The sequence below is a fragment of the Pezoporus occidentalis genome, unplaced genomic scaffold (assembly GCF_034315485.1).
Source record: "Pezoporus occidentalis ecotype Australia unplaced genomic scaffold, CSIRO_AGI_Poc_V1 ctg331, whole genome shotgun sequence".
NCBI lineage: Eukaryota > Metazoa > Chordata > Aves > Psittaciformes > Psittacidae > Pezoporus > Pezoporus occidentalis.
The window spans coordinates 171451-187618 of record NW_026915280.1 but is presented as its reverse complement, the minus strand read 5'-3'; the positions used below and the strand labels follow the sequence as shown (position 1 = coordinate 187618).

Genomic DNA, 16168 nt, shown 5'->3' with positions numbered 1-16168 from the left:
ACAATGGTAACACAGACAGCACCGCTGTCCCACAGCAACACGGGTCTGATGGGAAAGCAGGTCTCAGGTGATAGTATCACTCTGAGGAGGTGCCTGGGAGCTGGCTGCTCATTGTCTCCACACCAAGGCTATCTATCTGCTGTCCTCCCTGCATTTCTGTGCCAGGCTGGCAGAGCAAACCCCCTAGTTTGTGCTGTTTGGGCTGCTGGACTTAGCTCTGGCATGGCTCACAGAGGCCAGGGTGGCTGCGGCACAACGCTGGTACCACCATGGTGCTGGCAGCACCTCGGAGCTGCTTTTGGCCAAACGTCCTCCGTGGGGCAGGAGAGTGAAATGAAAACATTCAGATCTGACAAGGGAAGCTGCCAAGGCTGCCAGAGCAATAAGCCATTAAATGCCACACTCAAACCAAACAGCATCCCCCACCCCAAATACCTCATAAGAGAGAAGAAAACATTTCACATTGTTAAAAGTTTATACTATCTTTGACTACAGACATGTTACCATTAACCTGGGAATTAGTCAGAGATTTTAATTGGCTCCTTGTTCTGAACTATAATGATCCCTGTAACAGTGTAAATAAAAAGATCTAAAGATTCAATAAACTATAAAGTCACAAATGGCAATCACATACCATGTGAGGCCTCTGTGTTAAAAAGCATCACAGAGCTGGAAACAAATGCTTCTGTATAACATTGTAAATAACCTCTAAGCCCACTGCTAATTAAACTGAAGCTTCACTTCTCCTGGGCATTGAATATATGAACCAATTAAGGAAATATAATTTCTCTTCTGAAAGACCTGAGCTGTGCCCCTTAAAAAAGGGGGGGAAGATAGAGAAAGAGCCAGTGACAGGGAGAAAGAAAGAGAAGGAAAGGAGAGGGGAAAAGAAAAATAAGAAAGGAGTTTCACAGGAAGGACCACACTGATGTGCTGGGGTTACAATAATGAGACATTTCTGCTTTAAGCAAATTTTGCACCTGTAACCTGGAGAAATATAGCCATAGCATTTGAAAAATTACTTCAATGCTGCACTGTGCCATGAAAATTTATCTTTGAGATGATTTTATTGCATGGTTACCCTAGGCAATTAAATCAATAAATCTTAACTGTCAGAAAGGCTGGCCTGCTGCCAGGAATAAATGAAATGCACGGAATCAGTAAATAAAAGGTTTCTGACAACTCATTCTAGAAATTATTTAGCAGTTGGGCTTTTTGGTGGTGGTGGTAGTGGTGGTGATGCTTTTGTCTCCAGCTTTTATTGACATTCTCTGTGAGGAACGATTATGCTAACGTAAACAATGTAGCATGGAGATATAGATATATGGGAGAGAAGAGTCAGGCTCTTCAGGGTAATAAATTACCCTCCTGGAATCACACATGAGCAGCAGCTTTGGGGGGCTGATGGTGCTGGAGGAGGTGATCAGAGAGCTGGGCCTGAGCCACGGACTGGCACCACATCAGCAGCCCTGGTGCCAGGCACTGGGAGTTTTGTGTGCTGGCCCACAGCACTTCGTTATTGAAATAGATGTGCTGCTTTCATTGATTGATTCAGAGGTGATTGAGATTGAAATGACTCCTTGAGACATGGAAGTGACATTTCCATCGGCCTAGAGAATCCAGTGTTCACTACAGGAGATGCCAGTTTTGACAGTGAAATCATAGTTACGCTTGTGTATACCCTGAGTATTCAATGCAGCTGCATTGTTTATCATGCTGGTGTTACAAATCTGAAAGCCTGAATCTGATTTCATTTACCCTGCAATTTGGCACATCATGTCAGTATGAAATAACCTGGATTTAGGCTCAGCCTCCATCTCTCTCCAGAAGGCACTGTGGTGAGGGCAGGTGACCTGATTAATAAACTGATCGATTTTTAGTCATTGTGGTCATTTACTTTAACCTCCTGAATACCAACAGGCCACTAAACTTCACCTAGTAAGTCCTTGTTCAAATGTACCTTTACTGGCTGAGCAAGCCCATCCCTTCAGCAGGATGAGCTGGGATAACAACAGACCCTGTGGGGCAGACGCGGTTGCAGGGCTTCTGCATATCCCCAATGTCATCAGTGACAAGGACATTGCTGCCAAAGAAGGGAGCAACCCGCCAAGCTGAGCAGCAGAGGAGGCCTCTTCTGTGTACAACAGAACTAATTAGATGGTCTGTGAGGCCAGTCCCTCATCACCATCGTGCTGGGGCAGCCTGGAGAATACAGGTCTGTCCTTCAACCAACACCAGCACAATGGAGCCAAGAAGGGGTTTATTTGAGTAGCATGGAAAAGAGCCTGCTGCCAGAATGTCTGTATCCAGTCTCTGGACACCCAAGTGACCTTCAATCATAGCAGCCCTGAGGGAGAAACTCATGCCTCTGCCTGGGGCTGGCAGAGGCTCACTGATGCAGCTTGGTCCAAGCCGGAGATATCATGTCATCTTGACTGTGGAACATTTAATATGAAAGTACCTCCTTCATGATAGCCTGTGGTTCCTCAATGCCAATGTCAAAGCTTCCCAGGCACATTGCTCCTATGACATGTCCTGTCCTGTCCCAGTCATGATTTTGCAGCTCCCCCATGGCATATCTGCTGCCTCTCATTGTAGCTCCGTGCAGCTAGGCAGGCTGCAGCAGGACAGTGGGGTGACAGCAGTGCTGGGGCACCGTGGGTGCCCTAGACACCCATCTGGAGGAGGCCCCTTTAGGCTAATCAGCTGCAAAACCATAGAGGACATTAGAGATCTGAGTGCTACACTTAACTGAATGAGTTGCATCCACTTCTAGGTACAGTTAAAGCCAACGGGCTTTTACAATGCTGATTGGCAACAGCTTCTCATTGCAGATAATTCCCTGCCAGCACATCCTGAACGCATAGGTGATTGCTCTTAAATTGATGGCTCAAAGCACAATAACAGCCTTTTTATTTAGTTCCTGCTTGATAAGCAGCAAATGTGAAGTTGCCAAGAAAAAACAACCAAAAGAAAAAAAAAAGAAAAAAAATGCTGCAAAATTTGCTCCCTGTTACACCACTGTGATGCTGAAATTCCTTGGGATGGGAGAGTTAAACAAAGCTCCCGGTGCTGCCTAAAGCCTGGAAACAGCACTAAGGGGTACTGGGGCTTTGCCGGGTTTTCTGGCAGCCTCTGCCAAAAGTGGGAATTGCACAGCAAACACTCGGGAACTTCATCCTAACAGGGGATCATAGCTGGTGTGCTGGATGGGAGCAGATGTCACTGAGGTGTCACTGAGGATGACAGGGCAGGGGGAGCTGCCACCCTGGCACCCAGGCAGCGAGACTCAGCTCTCTTACAAAGCAGAAAATGGAGGACTTCTCATGTGGATTCATCACATCCAGCCACACACATTTCTTGCAGCACCCTGCAGCCACAAAGGTGAACTCTGCCTGGACCTGGCTGAAGAATGGGGATGCAGTGATGGTGGTGGTAGTATTGGTAGCTATTGTGGTGTGGGGTTTTTTGTACTCTTTCGCTTAAATTTTCCTTTCAAAATGTAAGCCCTTGAGCAATTCTTTATGCAATCCTACAAATACCAGTAGCCACATTTTCAGGGAGCTGCATGCCAGCACTGTAAATCACTGCTGAGTCCAGCAGAACACACAAGGTGCCCAGGGGCAGGGGACAACCATAACCAGAAAGCAGCTGAGAACAGGCCCAAAGATGGTTTTGCACATGAATGAGATGTAACTTGAAGGAAAACTGATCCTAAAGGTTGCTGCCCAAATTTGCCGAATACTTCTGGCCTAGGAAGGCCAACACTCCCTTTTCTTCTGCAGTCCAGTTCCTGGGGTCTAACCTACAAACTCGTCCCTTGTGTTTAGCTGTTTCCATATGCTCACAGGTATCCAGGAGAAAGTCTCTTTTTCAGAAGGCCAGTCAACATACATACCTAAAAATGTCAACAGGGGCTTTCCTGTAGCTCATATGACCACAAACTTCTGTTTAATGTTAACTTCACATGTGGTTTGTGTGCTGAACATGTTTACATTAGCTATAATAAAGTCCTTCCAGCCATGTGGGCAGACTATGGGGGCAAAAAACCCCTGAAACTCCCCATACACATGTGCCTTTTTCAATCAAAGGGATAAAAGGATATCTAAATTCACTTTGAAATGCAGCTGGTAAGTAAAATTCCTCTCTATTACGTGGAGCTGATACTGCACTGCGTTCCTTTTGGACCATGTAGGAGGGGCTGAAGAGAGTCCCAGCCTTTTAGTGAAAAGATTTAGGCTACTCTTCCTACTCCTTAGCTCCACAGGCCACGGGAAGCTCCAGCCAGACTTTCCAGATATAAATAAGGCTTCACAACCTCTATGTCTTTTCTGCTGGCAAGTAACCATCCTGTGGTCTAAGGCAGCTGTCATGGGCCAGATTCATTCCTGAGGGAGTCCTGCAGTTAAATCATCTTAGCTGGCTGAGAAATTGTAGCTCTTCTGTCTCTGTCTTGAGCCTTACATAGCTCTTACCAATATCCTACTTCACTGCCTCAGCCCCACACAGCCAGGGAGGGAGGGAAGATGTTTCCTTGCCTGTGGAAAAGGGCACACAGTACCTTGCCTGAGGTTGTCGTGAAATTATGAGTGAAAGTGAGCATCCAAATGCCCATCTTCTCTTACCCCCATCATGGCCATGTTTGGAGGATACACTGCTCCATCAAGTCAGCAGCCCAGCATCCTTGCTTCTGTGGGAATCCTTCATACTGGCTGTGTGAATAACTATCTTCTCTTTATTTTTTCTAGAGGGCTGTTTTCTGTGTTGTGCAGCCGCACTAACAGTGCTGTACAGCACAGGTTTATGTGAAGCCATTCATCATTCATAGCTGGGATCACAGAACACTTCACAGCCGATTACAAGGTTACGCACGCAGGGAACGATGTGAGCTGTCTGTCTGAAGTCAAGCTTCAAGCTGGTTTCTGGGCAGAGCCAGAGTATGCTAAGGACTTGAGGAATGGATGGCACATGAAGCATCAGACCTGCCTTCTCCCCCGCTGACCCTAAAGATGCCTCTCTCTGAGATACTCCTGATGTTTCCTGGCACCTTGAATGCAAAATGGGCGAATGTGATACACAGTGAGCTCCAAATAGCCCATTCTAGGTTTCTTCTGAAGTAACCTACTGCTAAGAAGGAGTGGGGCTCTAGCATGTGCTTTACAGGTAACCATTCACACAAGTGGGATTAGGAACACTGGGAAAGCCATAGTCTGGTAGGACTGGACAGCTTTAAGCTGCTTCATATGACCAGAGTGGTGCAGAGAAGCTGGAGGGTGTCAGTGCGTGGCCCTTTGTTTTTACCAGGACATTACAATAAATACTTGGCCTCCAGACAAATACGTACTGGTACACCTCTCAAGGCATCCTTCTGCACCCCAGCCTTCATTCTGGGTTCTCTATGCCTGACGCTGTCTGGGATAAGACACTCACCAGCCGCCTCCCCTTCCTGCAGCATCTCCAGAGCACGCAATTCTCCAGACTCGGGTAAGAGGTTTTAAGCAGGGCTGTACAGCACACCACAGCCATGGCTTCTTTTGCTTGGGGGCAGCCACCTGGGATGTCTCTGTGTTGGGAGTGCTGTAGTTCATCCCTCCCGGCAGGTGGCTTGACCCCACTTGCTCCGTGCTCAGTAGCACCAAGCGCTCAGCCTTGCTGCTGAGATTCTCCCAAGAGCTTTTTATATCTCTTTTGAGCCGGTGTTCTTGGCACTGCGTCTCAGAGCTGTGATGATGATATAAAATCTGGTGGTTCTAGTTTTGTCATCCCGGAAGCCCCTGGGGACAAGCACACCCCTGCACAGAGGGTCAGCATGTGGAATTACACCACCTCAGTCATGCCGGAGCCTTTGAAGCCTGGCTCCTATGATTTTCAGGTGGGGTTTGGGACAGACAGCATTTAGGCCGCTGTTGTGCAGCAGAGGCCCCTCAGGGATGGGGAAAACAGACTATTGATCCCATCACCTTGCAGCTGGTATCAGCACTGCACTATTTTCTAACATCGAGTCATTCTAAGTCTCTGCAACGACACAAACACATTGATTAAAAATTAAAACCAATGACAGCTCTCCCACGAACAGTACTTACTGTACCATACTTCTTGTATCCTGGGAGGGGAATGAGAAAATAGCAGAAGACAGAATAATTTATAGTGATAAAATGGGTTACATTTTCATAAAAATTTTATTTAACTTTTTTTTTTTAAATAATTCAATGCACTGGCAGTATAATTAATCCCTCTATGAGAGACACAATGGTACCAGTTCAACCAATATTATTTATACAGAGACATTGTGTTTAAAACCAACAAAAGTACATTTAAAATGTTTTTACATAAAGTATTACTGTTATTTTTTTTTTTGTCTGAAGAAGGAACAAATGTAAACAAAATGCATAATTGTGCAACACGTTGGAAATACAAAGCAAAACAGGCAAGATACAATTTTATACATATAAAGCAAAAGAAATCAAACTTTTAGAACTATACAACATTTCAGTAATTGCTTGACATTTTAACAGTTACCTTGGTCTGTACAAAACATCTTAACTTATACTTAAAACTTTACAAGAATAACATGCTTGCTCAGAACAAAGACACCTTGTGGAATTGCAGTGATTATTGATATGGTATTTGCACACATGAGAGGAAAAAAAAAAGGCTACTTCAATAGTAAATAAAAAGTAAGAATGTAAGGTAAAGGGCATTTAGTAAACCATAATCTAATTCCAATAGCTAATTAAGTTGCACTGCAATGCAGAAATTAAATCAGACTTTTGCTGGAAGACCGTAAGGTCATAATGTTGCTCTATTTCCAGGAACCAGAAGAAAGTGTATATAAATTTTCCTGATATTTTGGTTCATTCTACACACGCACACACATACACAAAATGAAAAAAAAAACCAAAAAGAAAGGAAAATCTAGTATTTGCCACAAGAGCCAGAAACGTGGGCAAGAGAACACGCAGACTTGGCTACTTGCAACATGGCTGCGTTAAAAATCAAGACAACTAGGAAGAGCAAACACCCACTGAACTTGCATGATTACTTTTCCCCAACCTTAGCTGTATTTTGCTTTCTTTTTTCCCCAAAAGACAGGCAGGATCTTGAATTGAATCGAGCCGCTTTTAAAATACTGGGAGTACTACAGCCAAAGTCAGAACACCGACAAAAGGACAGCTCAAAACCAGAGCAAAATACAACCAGATCTTTTGACTTGTTTTCATATTCTGTGATGATACATCCTAGGCCTCTGGAATGTGGGTTTTAAAAAAACAGCATTTAAAATTCAGTAGAAAATATGTAACCCAGAGATGTCAAAAATACAGACAGGAGTAAATTATACAATATTTGATGGAATTACAAGGACTGTCAGCTTGGATAAAATGTACAGATTTTTTAAGAGTCCTCAAATGATACATATGGCTAAAATTAAACTCGTGATTGCATCAACCTGACATTCTTGGTGCCCGATTCTGCAATCTGTGTGCTCAGCACTAATTTACACAGTTACTCCTGTGGCTTTCAGTGGAGCAACCTGCCGATGAGGATGCTCAGGGGAAGAACAGCAAAACTGGGCCTAGATAAATATTTGCCACGGCTTTTGAATTAGAAAAACCTCTTTAGCCTGCTGCAATGTCTTTGAGCTAAAGTAACAGATTCCATTTCTAGACTGAGAGCATTTATGACACATTTGAATTTATTTGCCATTTTTCTATGCAAGCTAATGCTGATGCCAGTAAATATTTAAACTCAGAGGTAATGAAATTGCAACATGCTTTTCAGTTAAAACTAAAACACATGCAAGCCTAGATGGCAGGCAGAAATTACCCTCCAATTCTTTTAGCAGGGACTATCTGGTGCTGAATCAGAAGAGTTCAATATATACTCAGTTTCAGTATGCATTTATAAAGCTACATTAGAGCATGCAGTATGGTATGAAAAGGCAGAGGACAAGTTTTTCAGCTGGTGTAAAAAAGTCCTGACATCTGCGGAACTACTTAGAGGCACATCAGCTGAAGCTCTGGCCCACAGTCATCAGAAATGTACAGCCATCATTCACTCCATATGTAAAACTCAGTGGTGGAAGCGCAGAGTGAACATGTCACCGACATCTGATAAAGAGCTGCTCTGTTTATCTGGTTTCTGATAATGCCTTCCCAGACTGTGTGGTCTAAAGCAGTTTTACGATGTGCTCTACACTGCATAGCTTTGCGAAGTACAGTATCTCCTTAAAGGCAAGGATTATAGTACATTAATAATTTCATTGGCATGAACAGTAAAAAAGGAATGATGATAAAAGCTTTGGAAGCTTGTCTGCATAGAGATATGTCAAAAATTAGTCTGGGGTTGGAGGGTTTGCTCCTTAGTGTGTGCATATTGGATTAACTCCACTGAAGTCAGTACTCCTATACCAGCCTACACCAGCTGGGGAACTTGTACTTTACCTCTATCATAAATAAAGCATGTGTGTTGTTATCCACTACTCAGTTAATTTATAAATTCACGGGTAAAAGCCTCCTGCCAGTGGGTCAAAGCTTCTTCATGTCCGTAACTCCACGTTGTCACTGAAGTTAACGGTGGTTTCCCTGAGCTGGGCTGATTCAACATAAGGTCTGGTTGAAGAACAAGTCTGATTGCAGTTATGCCAGCTCTAGTCCAGAGACATCGAACTATTTCAGTGGGGTGAGAGTGCTCAGCCAGAACAAAAATAGTTGTAATTCCATTGAATTGATGGGCTTAATGCAATTTATGGTCTGGCCCAATAGACTATGTACCATTTCTGCTAACCAGCTTCTCCTTTGATAAACGGTGCTCACTTGTGTGATTGTCCCATGACAGCAGAATTTGGTCCCATGAATTCCACAGTCTGAGCCAAGTTACTTTACATCTGCTCAGCTCAAAGTCTGGTCCATTGTAATTACTGTTGTCCATTAAAACAATAAATTCACTTCGGAATCTGACTTTTCTTCTAATTCAGAGAAGGAAATAACTGACTAGAAATTAGAGCTATTTCTGTTTGATGGGGTTTTCAATGGAATTACACCAAACTGACACACAACTGTGAGTAAGCTTATATCCAGCACAGAGCGCTTACAGGACTTTGCATAGAGGGGAACTCAGTTAAAATTAAAGAACACAAGTCTCAAACAGCTGCATCATCCACTCACATGGCTTTAATAACTGGCATCAGTTGGACTCAGCTAGAGTCCTGTAAGCACGAGTGGTCCTGTGGACACTACAATTTAAATTGCAATTCTGCATACAGTGACTATTGCCTTAGTTTTATGATGTGACCACATGCACGCTTCTGTCAACTCCTTTGGCGCTCCCAGATTCAGTGCATGGAAAATGGAGTGCCCAAATCCAAGTCCCACCTGCAGCAGCAGAGGACCAAGACCTAAAAGCAATGCAGAGCCATAGCTCTGCTGCACCCAGGCCCTGGGGCTGGAGCCACTCACTCCTGTTGGGCACAGCGCTGGTCCCCCACCACATCTCCTGCACACCAATGGTCAGGGTTATGCAGATCTGTAGTAGTCCAACACCCTGAGCAGGGTGAGGGCTCAGGGAGCTGCGTGTGGCGCCACAGCCCACAGGAGGCAAGGCCAGGTCTTTTCTGCAGCCTCTCTCCAGAGCACTGAGCACACACATTGCTACTTGAGCCAGCCACTTTGTTCCTGGGCTTGGTCCTTGCTGGAGTTGCAAGGGAAAAATGGTTTAACTGTATGGTGACTTCAGGGCAAAGATAAGCATTAGCTCTTTGTGAGATGTGGTGGCACCCTGGGGTGGATTAAGGAACTGGATGGGATGGTGCCACATTCAGATTTTGTAGGATACCATGGTACAGGACATACCAACAGTAGGTGTGTGAAGCATGCACAGGTTAAATTCATAATGCCAGACCACACCAACTTGCCCCATTTTCTCTAAACCACTTTTCACATCCCTATCATTGTCTCATATGATTACAATGCCAATAAGCTGCCTGAGATGTTGCTACATACGTTGTGCTTCTGGGTACAGCTTATCATTTCTGCCTCATAAGGAGGTCAGATTTGATTCTTATCTGACACCAGTTTTATGCAGTAACTCACCTGCACCTGAATTTGCTCTCATTTCTATCTGTAGAGCCATGGGATTCCCCTGGCTGTACACAAAATCTGAGCTCACTCTTGACTTCCACAGCTACCACCATGGGTTTAAACTGGCGTAAGGTGATCACTGATCTTGGAAGACAAAAGAAACAGACAAAAGATCTTTGAAACAGAATGGCTAAAATAAAGCTACTGAGTCCACCAGAAAGGCAGAGTACTGCAGAGAAGATGGCTGCTCTCTAAGGCAGGAACATTTTGCATTCAGTAGCAGGGAGGTTTTATTGAAGAAGAGACCAAGTGAGCTTTTAGCCTTTGCACATAGGCTATGAAATATCAAGTTATTATCTACTGAGATCTATCTCTCTGTATATCTCATTAGACAATACAGAATGCCTATATGCATTGCTGTGATAGTGGTCTGCTTATACCATGGAAATCCAGAAGTATCAGAAACAGAGGAAATGAGCCCTCCCAACATTAACAAGACTTGTTTTATTTGTATTTATAAAACAGTATGTAAAGTAAAGCTGGAAGATGTCATAAGGACAGTGGACTGGCTTCTCATTGTCACCCCCTCTGCCTCAGTCCCAGCGCACTCAGTGAGGCTGGGGAGATGCTGAGAGAGGCAAAGGCCCTGGGTTGGTGGACCTGCCCACCTATAGAACATTTCACAGTTGGTTCGTAATGACAAATTAGTTTTCTTTGGCGACTTGTGAAGTATTTTTGCCTTTCTTAAAATTTCAAGACACTGGTCTATTGCATGAGTTAACCTTCTGAAAAACAATACATTGACAGCACGTGGTTTTGACGCTGACTTCAGGGGCCACAGGACCAAGATGACAGAGGTGTTGCTACTACCTGTCATACCTTCATTGCCTGCAAGGAGACAACAGATGCAAATAGGACTATATACAAACTACAGAGGAACACTGATAATTCTGTTACTATTCAGCAGTGGTAAGAGTGTTTTCTCTTTACAGCTATTGCATCTTTTTTTCCTGTGCTATGAAGTACTGAGCAGGGACTTTGTGTTGCACATCCACATCCAAATCTACATGTGTACACACACACACACATGTGCTTCCTTCAATACTGTGTGTAGTGGAGTTTCTCCTGAATTCAAAGCAAAGAAATATATTAATACTCAAGTCAGAATCCTTACCAGCTCCATATTTGCTACCTTTTAAGTTGCACTCATGAAACTAATCACTGGATTCAGGCAGCATTAAATACTAATAAAAATACAATGAAAATATTTCTTCCAAAGTACCTAAAAACTTGTCAGTGAATCTAAACTGTTATAATAGAACACCATAAAATCTGTGAAATGAAAAAAATCTAAGAAATTATGGTCCAGATTCGATTTCTCAGATTCTGTTTCTTTAGGAAGAATGAAGATCTTGATCTTTTTATTCTTCAAAAAATCCCACACTGATATCAACAGACCTGTCCCTATCTTTGAAAGGAAATAATTTATAAATGAGACAATATATTCACAGAGGGACTATTTAAATGATTAAAAGTCCAAAGATCATGTAATAAAAAGTGAAATTAAGCTACAAGAAGCAAGCTGTGAAACTCACCACCACCACTACCAACAAAAAGGCTGTAAGCTAAATCAGAATGAATAAAAAACCAAACCAAACAAACTAAACTAAACTAAACTAAACTAAACTAAACTAAACTAAACTAAACTAAACTAAACTAAACTAAACTAAACGAAACAGCAGAAATACTGGGCCAAACACAGATATCCAAACTCAGCATGAACCATTTACACTGTTAGTTTGGCAAGCGTGGGCAGAACTATTTGCCCTCTGACAGGAGCCCAACAGCTGAGATCCATGTCCACTAGGACATAGTCTGAGGGAACATGGCCCATATGGATTCATCATCTCAGGTTTTCCCTCCAGTCCCTGATCTCAGAGATCCAACACACATCATGTGGCCAGAGATACTGCATTTGAGCAGGATATTCTGCCTGCACATTGTCAAATGCTTCACTTAAGACCTGCTGCAGCTCTTGACACGGAGGTTAAGTGCTATGCAAATGCCTTGCTTGAGCACTTAGGACTTTGCTGTTCTTGGATCTCATACTGATGGAGCTCCCAAATGCTTGCATTTAGCCCTTTACTGGCATGTTCCCTTCACTGCTGAACTACTGATATTGCTCCAAAGCTCCTGAAGCATGGGACACAAACGAGAGTCTTGTCAGCTCTTGCAATTTTTTATGAAGCTTGGTGTCCTTAAATCCCAGCTGCAGAAATCAAGATATTACATCATTGTCCCAGTTTATCACTATTAAAAACATATGTGTCATTTCTGGACCTTGGCATGCTTGAAAAATGCCTGAAAACGTGTCATGAAATCAGTCTCAAAGCTCAGTATCCAGAAGGCAATACAAGAACCCCAAAAGTTTATTTAAAAAACTCCCCACCCATGATTTGAAGCCAATCTTGCAATTTTTGGAGCTTGGTTCATGAGTTTGAATGCCTAAGTGGGCTGTATTAAGAGCAGACGTAGCAAATGCCCAAGCAAACACATGCTGCTTCCCCATGGATTGAAACAAACAATCTCATTTGATTAACTCTGCTGGAAGTAATATTTTAAGGGGTAAAATGATTCCACAAAGATGACATGTTGCCATTTGAAATGAGATGAATATAGTGCCTATGTAAGTGCAATAATCCTTAATAACTAACCCAAAAGAAGCATCATCTCCAGGGATAAGATGGTAATTCACTCTCCATATTTAATTTGTTTCTAAGCCGCTTTTAAAACAAGACTGCTAAATAGTAAGTTGGCTTGTGATCCTAGACTTGACTGCTGGACTTATTATAATCATGCCATTGATTCAGCATACATTTCAAACTAAGTCACAGGATACAAAATAAGGTGGGCTAATTCCTTAAGCTGTTTAAGCAAAAGATTGTGAACATGGGGTAAATGTAGAGATAGGAGTCTGTTTACTGCAAGCCCCAGGGGGAAGGTTATACGTTGTCTTCCGAGGGACTGCAGCTGCTTCTTTGAACAGTCTTGTATCTGAAGATTCTATTTCAAGACATATCTATCTTTCATAAATGCATGGAAGTGTAGGGCTTCAGTCTACATTAAAGGAAAAAGTGACAACAATGCATTTAATTAGACTAAATAGTTACTGAATCGCATTAGTGTGATCTTGCAAAAAGGATGGAAAACAGTGGCTTATGACAAAACCACCCCAACATTACTTCATCTCAAGTACTCACCCTGTTAAAAAAGTTAAATAAAGTACTTCAAGTGTTTTGTTTTCTTTTTCTTTAAAAAAACCCAACAGCCACCTTTCATCTACATTTCTGAATGGTTCTCACTGTTGTGGTTTTATTCATTGGCTACTGGGGTCATAATCACTGTGACAAATGCTGTCAGATTCATGTTTCAGCCGTCTTACTGAAACCCTAAGAGAACAGATAAGGGTGTATCGACCAGTTCAGGAACAGGAATGTGCAGATAATACAGGATGCGCTTGTTCTGCAAATGTCTTTTGCAGACAACCCTAAACTTGATGATTTCTCTAATGATGCACCTTGGCTACATTTACAATACAGTCTTCTGGAACAAAACATTAGGAATTTTTGATTTTTAAGAAAAGGTAGTACTACAGGGAGCTAATATACAACAGCTACAGTAAAGTTTGTCTTAAATATGCATTGGGCAGAGTCCTCAAACTGCTCTTATTGCAAATATCCAGGGCCTGCTTTAAAAATCATAACAGTCTGAACCTCTTAAATGCAAATTTTTCCTATTTATCTGGTTACAACCCAGTGAGTAGAATCCAATAACTCACCAGATTAAAGGATATACAGGTTTATATAGCAGAAGGTAATTGCAATTAACTAATATCTGGATGGCATTTAATACACATATTGTATTATTTCAATGAGATGAGACAGAATAATATTTACATTGCTATGAGCATTTTCTATTTATGGAAATGGATTTTACAGTTCAGTAAGGTATGCAGGTGTTGTATCAAGAATGAGATGAGACCATTTAAAGTCTTGCAAATTATTGATATAAATTCATTTTGTTTTGTTTCATGCACCAGCGCTTCTTGCAGTGGCACCAGAAGAGCAGTGCAGTTTATAACAGGGGAAAAAAAAGAAGAGGAAAGAGCAAATGTGAAATGGTGTAATTTATTCACAATTGCTTTGAAATTCTATCTGAATTGTCTCATTATTATTCACGCATTAGAGGAATGGTCTGAAACATGACAGCATGGGTAAACAGATGCAGAGCTTGGAAAATAGGTAATCTGACTGAAGTATTCATGGCCATTATTAAACAAATGTTATATTGCTTTTGGGTAAATCTGGTGATTTTATTTAATTTGACATTGTTTTCAAGATAGCAAGATAATACTGTTCGTTTCTAATGTTCTAAAATGAACAAAACAGGTGAAAATTGATGCCACACGGAATTATAATGTTTGAACAGTAGCTGGTTAGTTAAACTTCTAGAGTTTCATGAAGAATCTGCATACACTTATTAATGGACTTTCACATACAATATCAATGCTTAGAGTGTAGCAGTCCTGTTAAAATCTGCTTTCACCGAGTCACTATGCAAGGAGAGATTGTTCTACGAAAAAAAATCTTGGATGAGTATTTGATTGAAACTAAACAGCAAAACTGAAAGAAAATTCACAGATTTAGTATAGGAATGGTAGATAAGACTATGAAAGCTAATATTTGGAAACTGCCTAAAAACTGCAATAAATTCTGCTGCCTAATGAAATTACTAAGCCGACAATAAACAGGAAGAATGTCATATCAAAACCTCATTGCATAGTGTGTCATCATTCTTTTATGAGGCATTCCTTCAAACTTTTACCTCTTAACACCTTTGGTGATCTTACATTATGTATCTGTAAGATATTCAATGTTCTCTTTTAGAGATTAAGCCTATAGGAAACATGAAACCTTAGGAATGTACTATGTCAGGTAATGATGCCAGAATTTAGCATCAAAAAGCTAGGTTCAGGTTCAGAAGATGATTTTAAATCATATGAATAGCTATAACTTCTACTAATTTATTTCAGAAGGGATTTCTCATATATACCCTCAAATATTTAAGACGCTTTGTACTATTTCTCAGGAATCCATATCTTCTCAAAGTGCTTTTTTGTTTTCACTTGAAGGCAGCATGGACTTAAAACAATACTGCAGGGAATGTACCGTTCCATAAAGCACATAAGGATGGCAGGATCCAGGAGACACAAGGCATAGAAAATTGTTGAAAATTATTTGATGGTACAACACATACTGCTCTTGAGTCATAAGTTCAATTTATGGTGACTTCTACTTCCAACAGATAGGATATTAAAAAAGGCAATAAAAATGAAGTTACATGAATAAACTTCCAAAAATGAGTGGAGTTCCACCAGTGATCGTCTCTGCGCTGGTAGAGGTAGAAGAATGGGGATGTCATGAACAGGGCAGCAGTCACTACAACAAACGAGCCTCAATGCGGAGCCAGTGGAGTCCTTGGCGAACATAACGAACCAGATTGGTCATACTGCTGTGTTGTGTTAAGGGTCCCATCACTGAGTCCAGGTCTACAAAGAATTCTGCAATACACAAGAAACGGAAGTCATTCCTTCAGGCAATGGTACTGAAGTACACACATATACCATGACTTCCCACTCAGCAGCAGCAGTGCAAGTAGTGAGTTTGCAAGACGCTGCACACAAGAGCACATGGTCAGTTGGAAAGAAAGGCAGCAACATATTTAAGCAGACCAAATTAGATTAGATTATCCATACTGGAAGCTAACCACAAAGTAGTATGAGTGGTTGCCAATAGCCTTTCCTTAGCTCTGATGATTTGCACTCTTTGTTTTCTGAGTCTAGGTTTGCTGACTTCATGATTTAAATAGCTGGTAACAAACTGTGGCATTTCCTTTTCTACACTGTACCCTCTCCTGGGCATGAAGAGCCAGTCTGGGGACCTTACTTGCTTTTGCCCCACCCTCCAAGTTCTGCCTCTGAAGCACCTTTGGCCCTCTCCTCATTCTGCTGCAGCTGCAGACCACAAAGGATG

General features: G+C 42.0%; 1 protein-coding gene across 1 annotated transcript in view; it reads right to left on the bottom strand.

Moving 5' to 3' along the window:
* Positions 1-12815: 12815 nt before the first annotated feature.
* Positions 12816-16168, bottom strand: part of LOC134169112 (AF4/FMR2 family member 2-like) — a 154264-nt gene continuing 150911 nt past the window's right edge. The window contains exon 18 of the mRNA XM_062629366.1: positions 12816-15696. Coding sequence (XP_062485350.1) covers positions 15575-15696 — 122 coding nt within the window. The 3' untranslated portion in view covers positions 12816-15574. The remainder of the gene's footprint in view (positions 15697-16168) is intronic.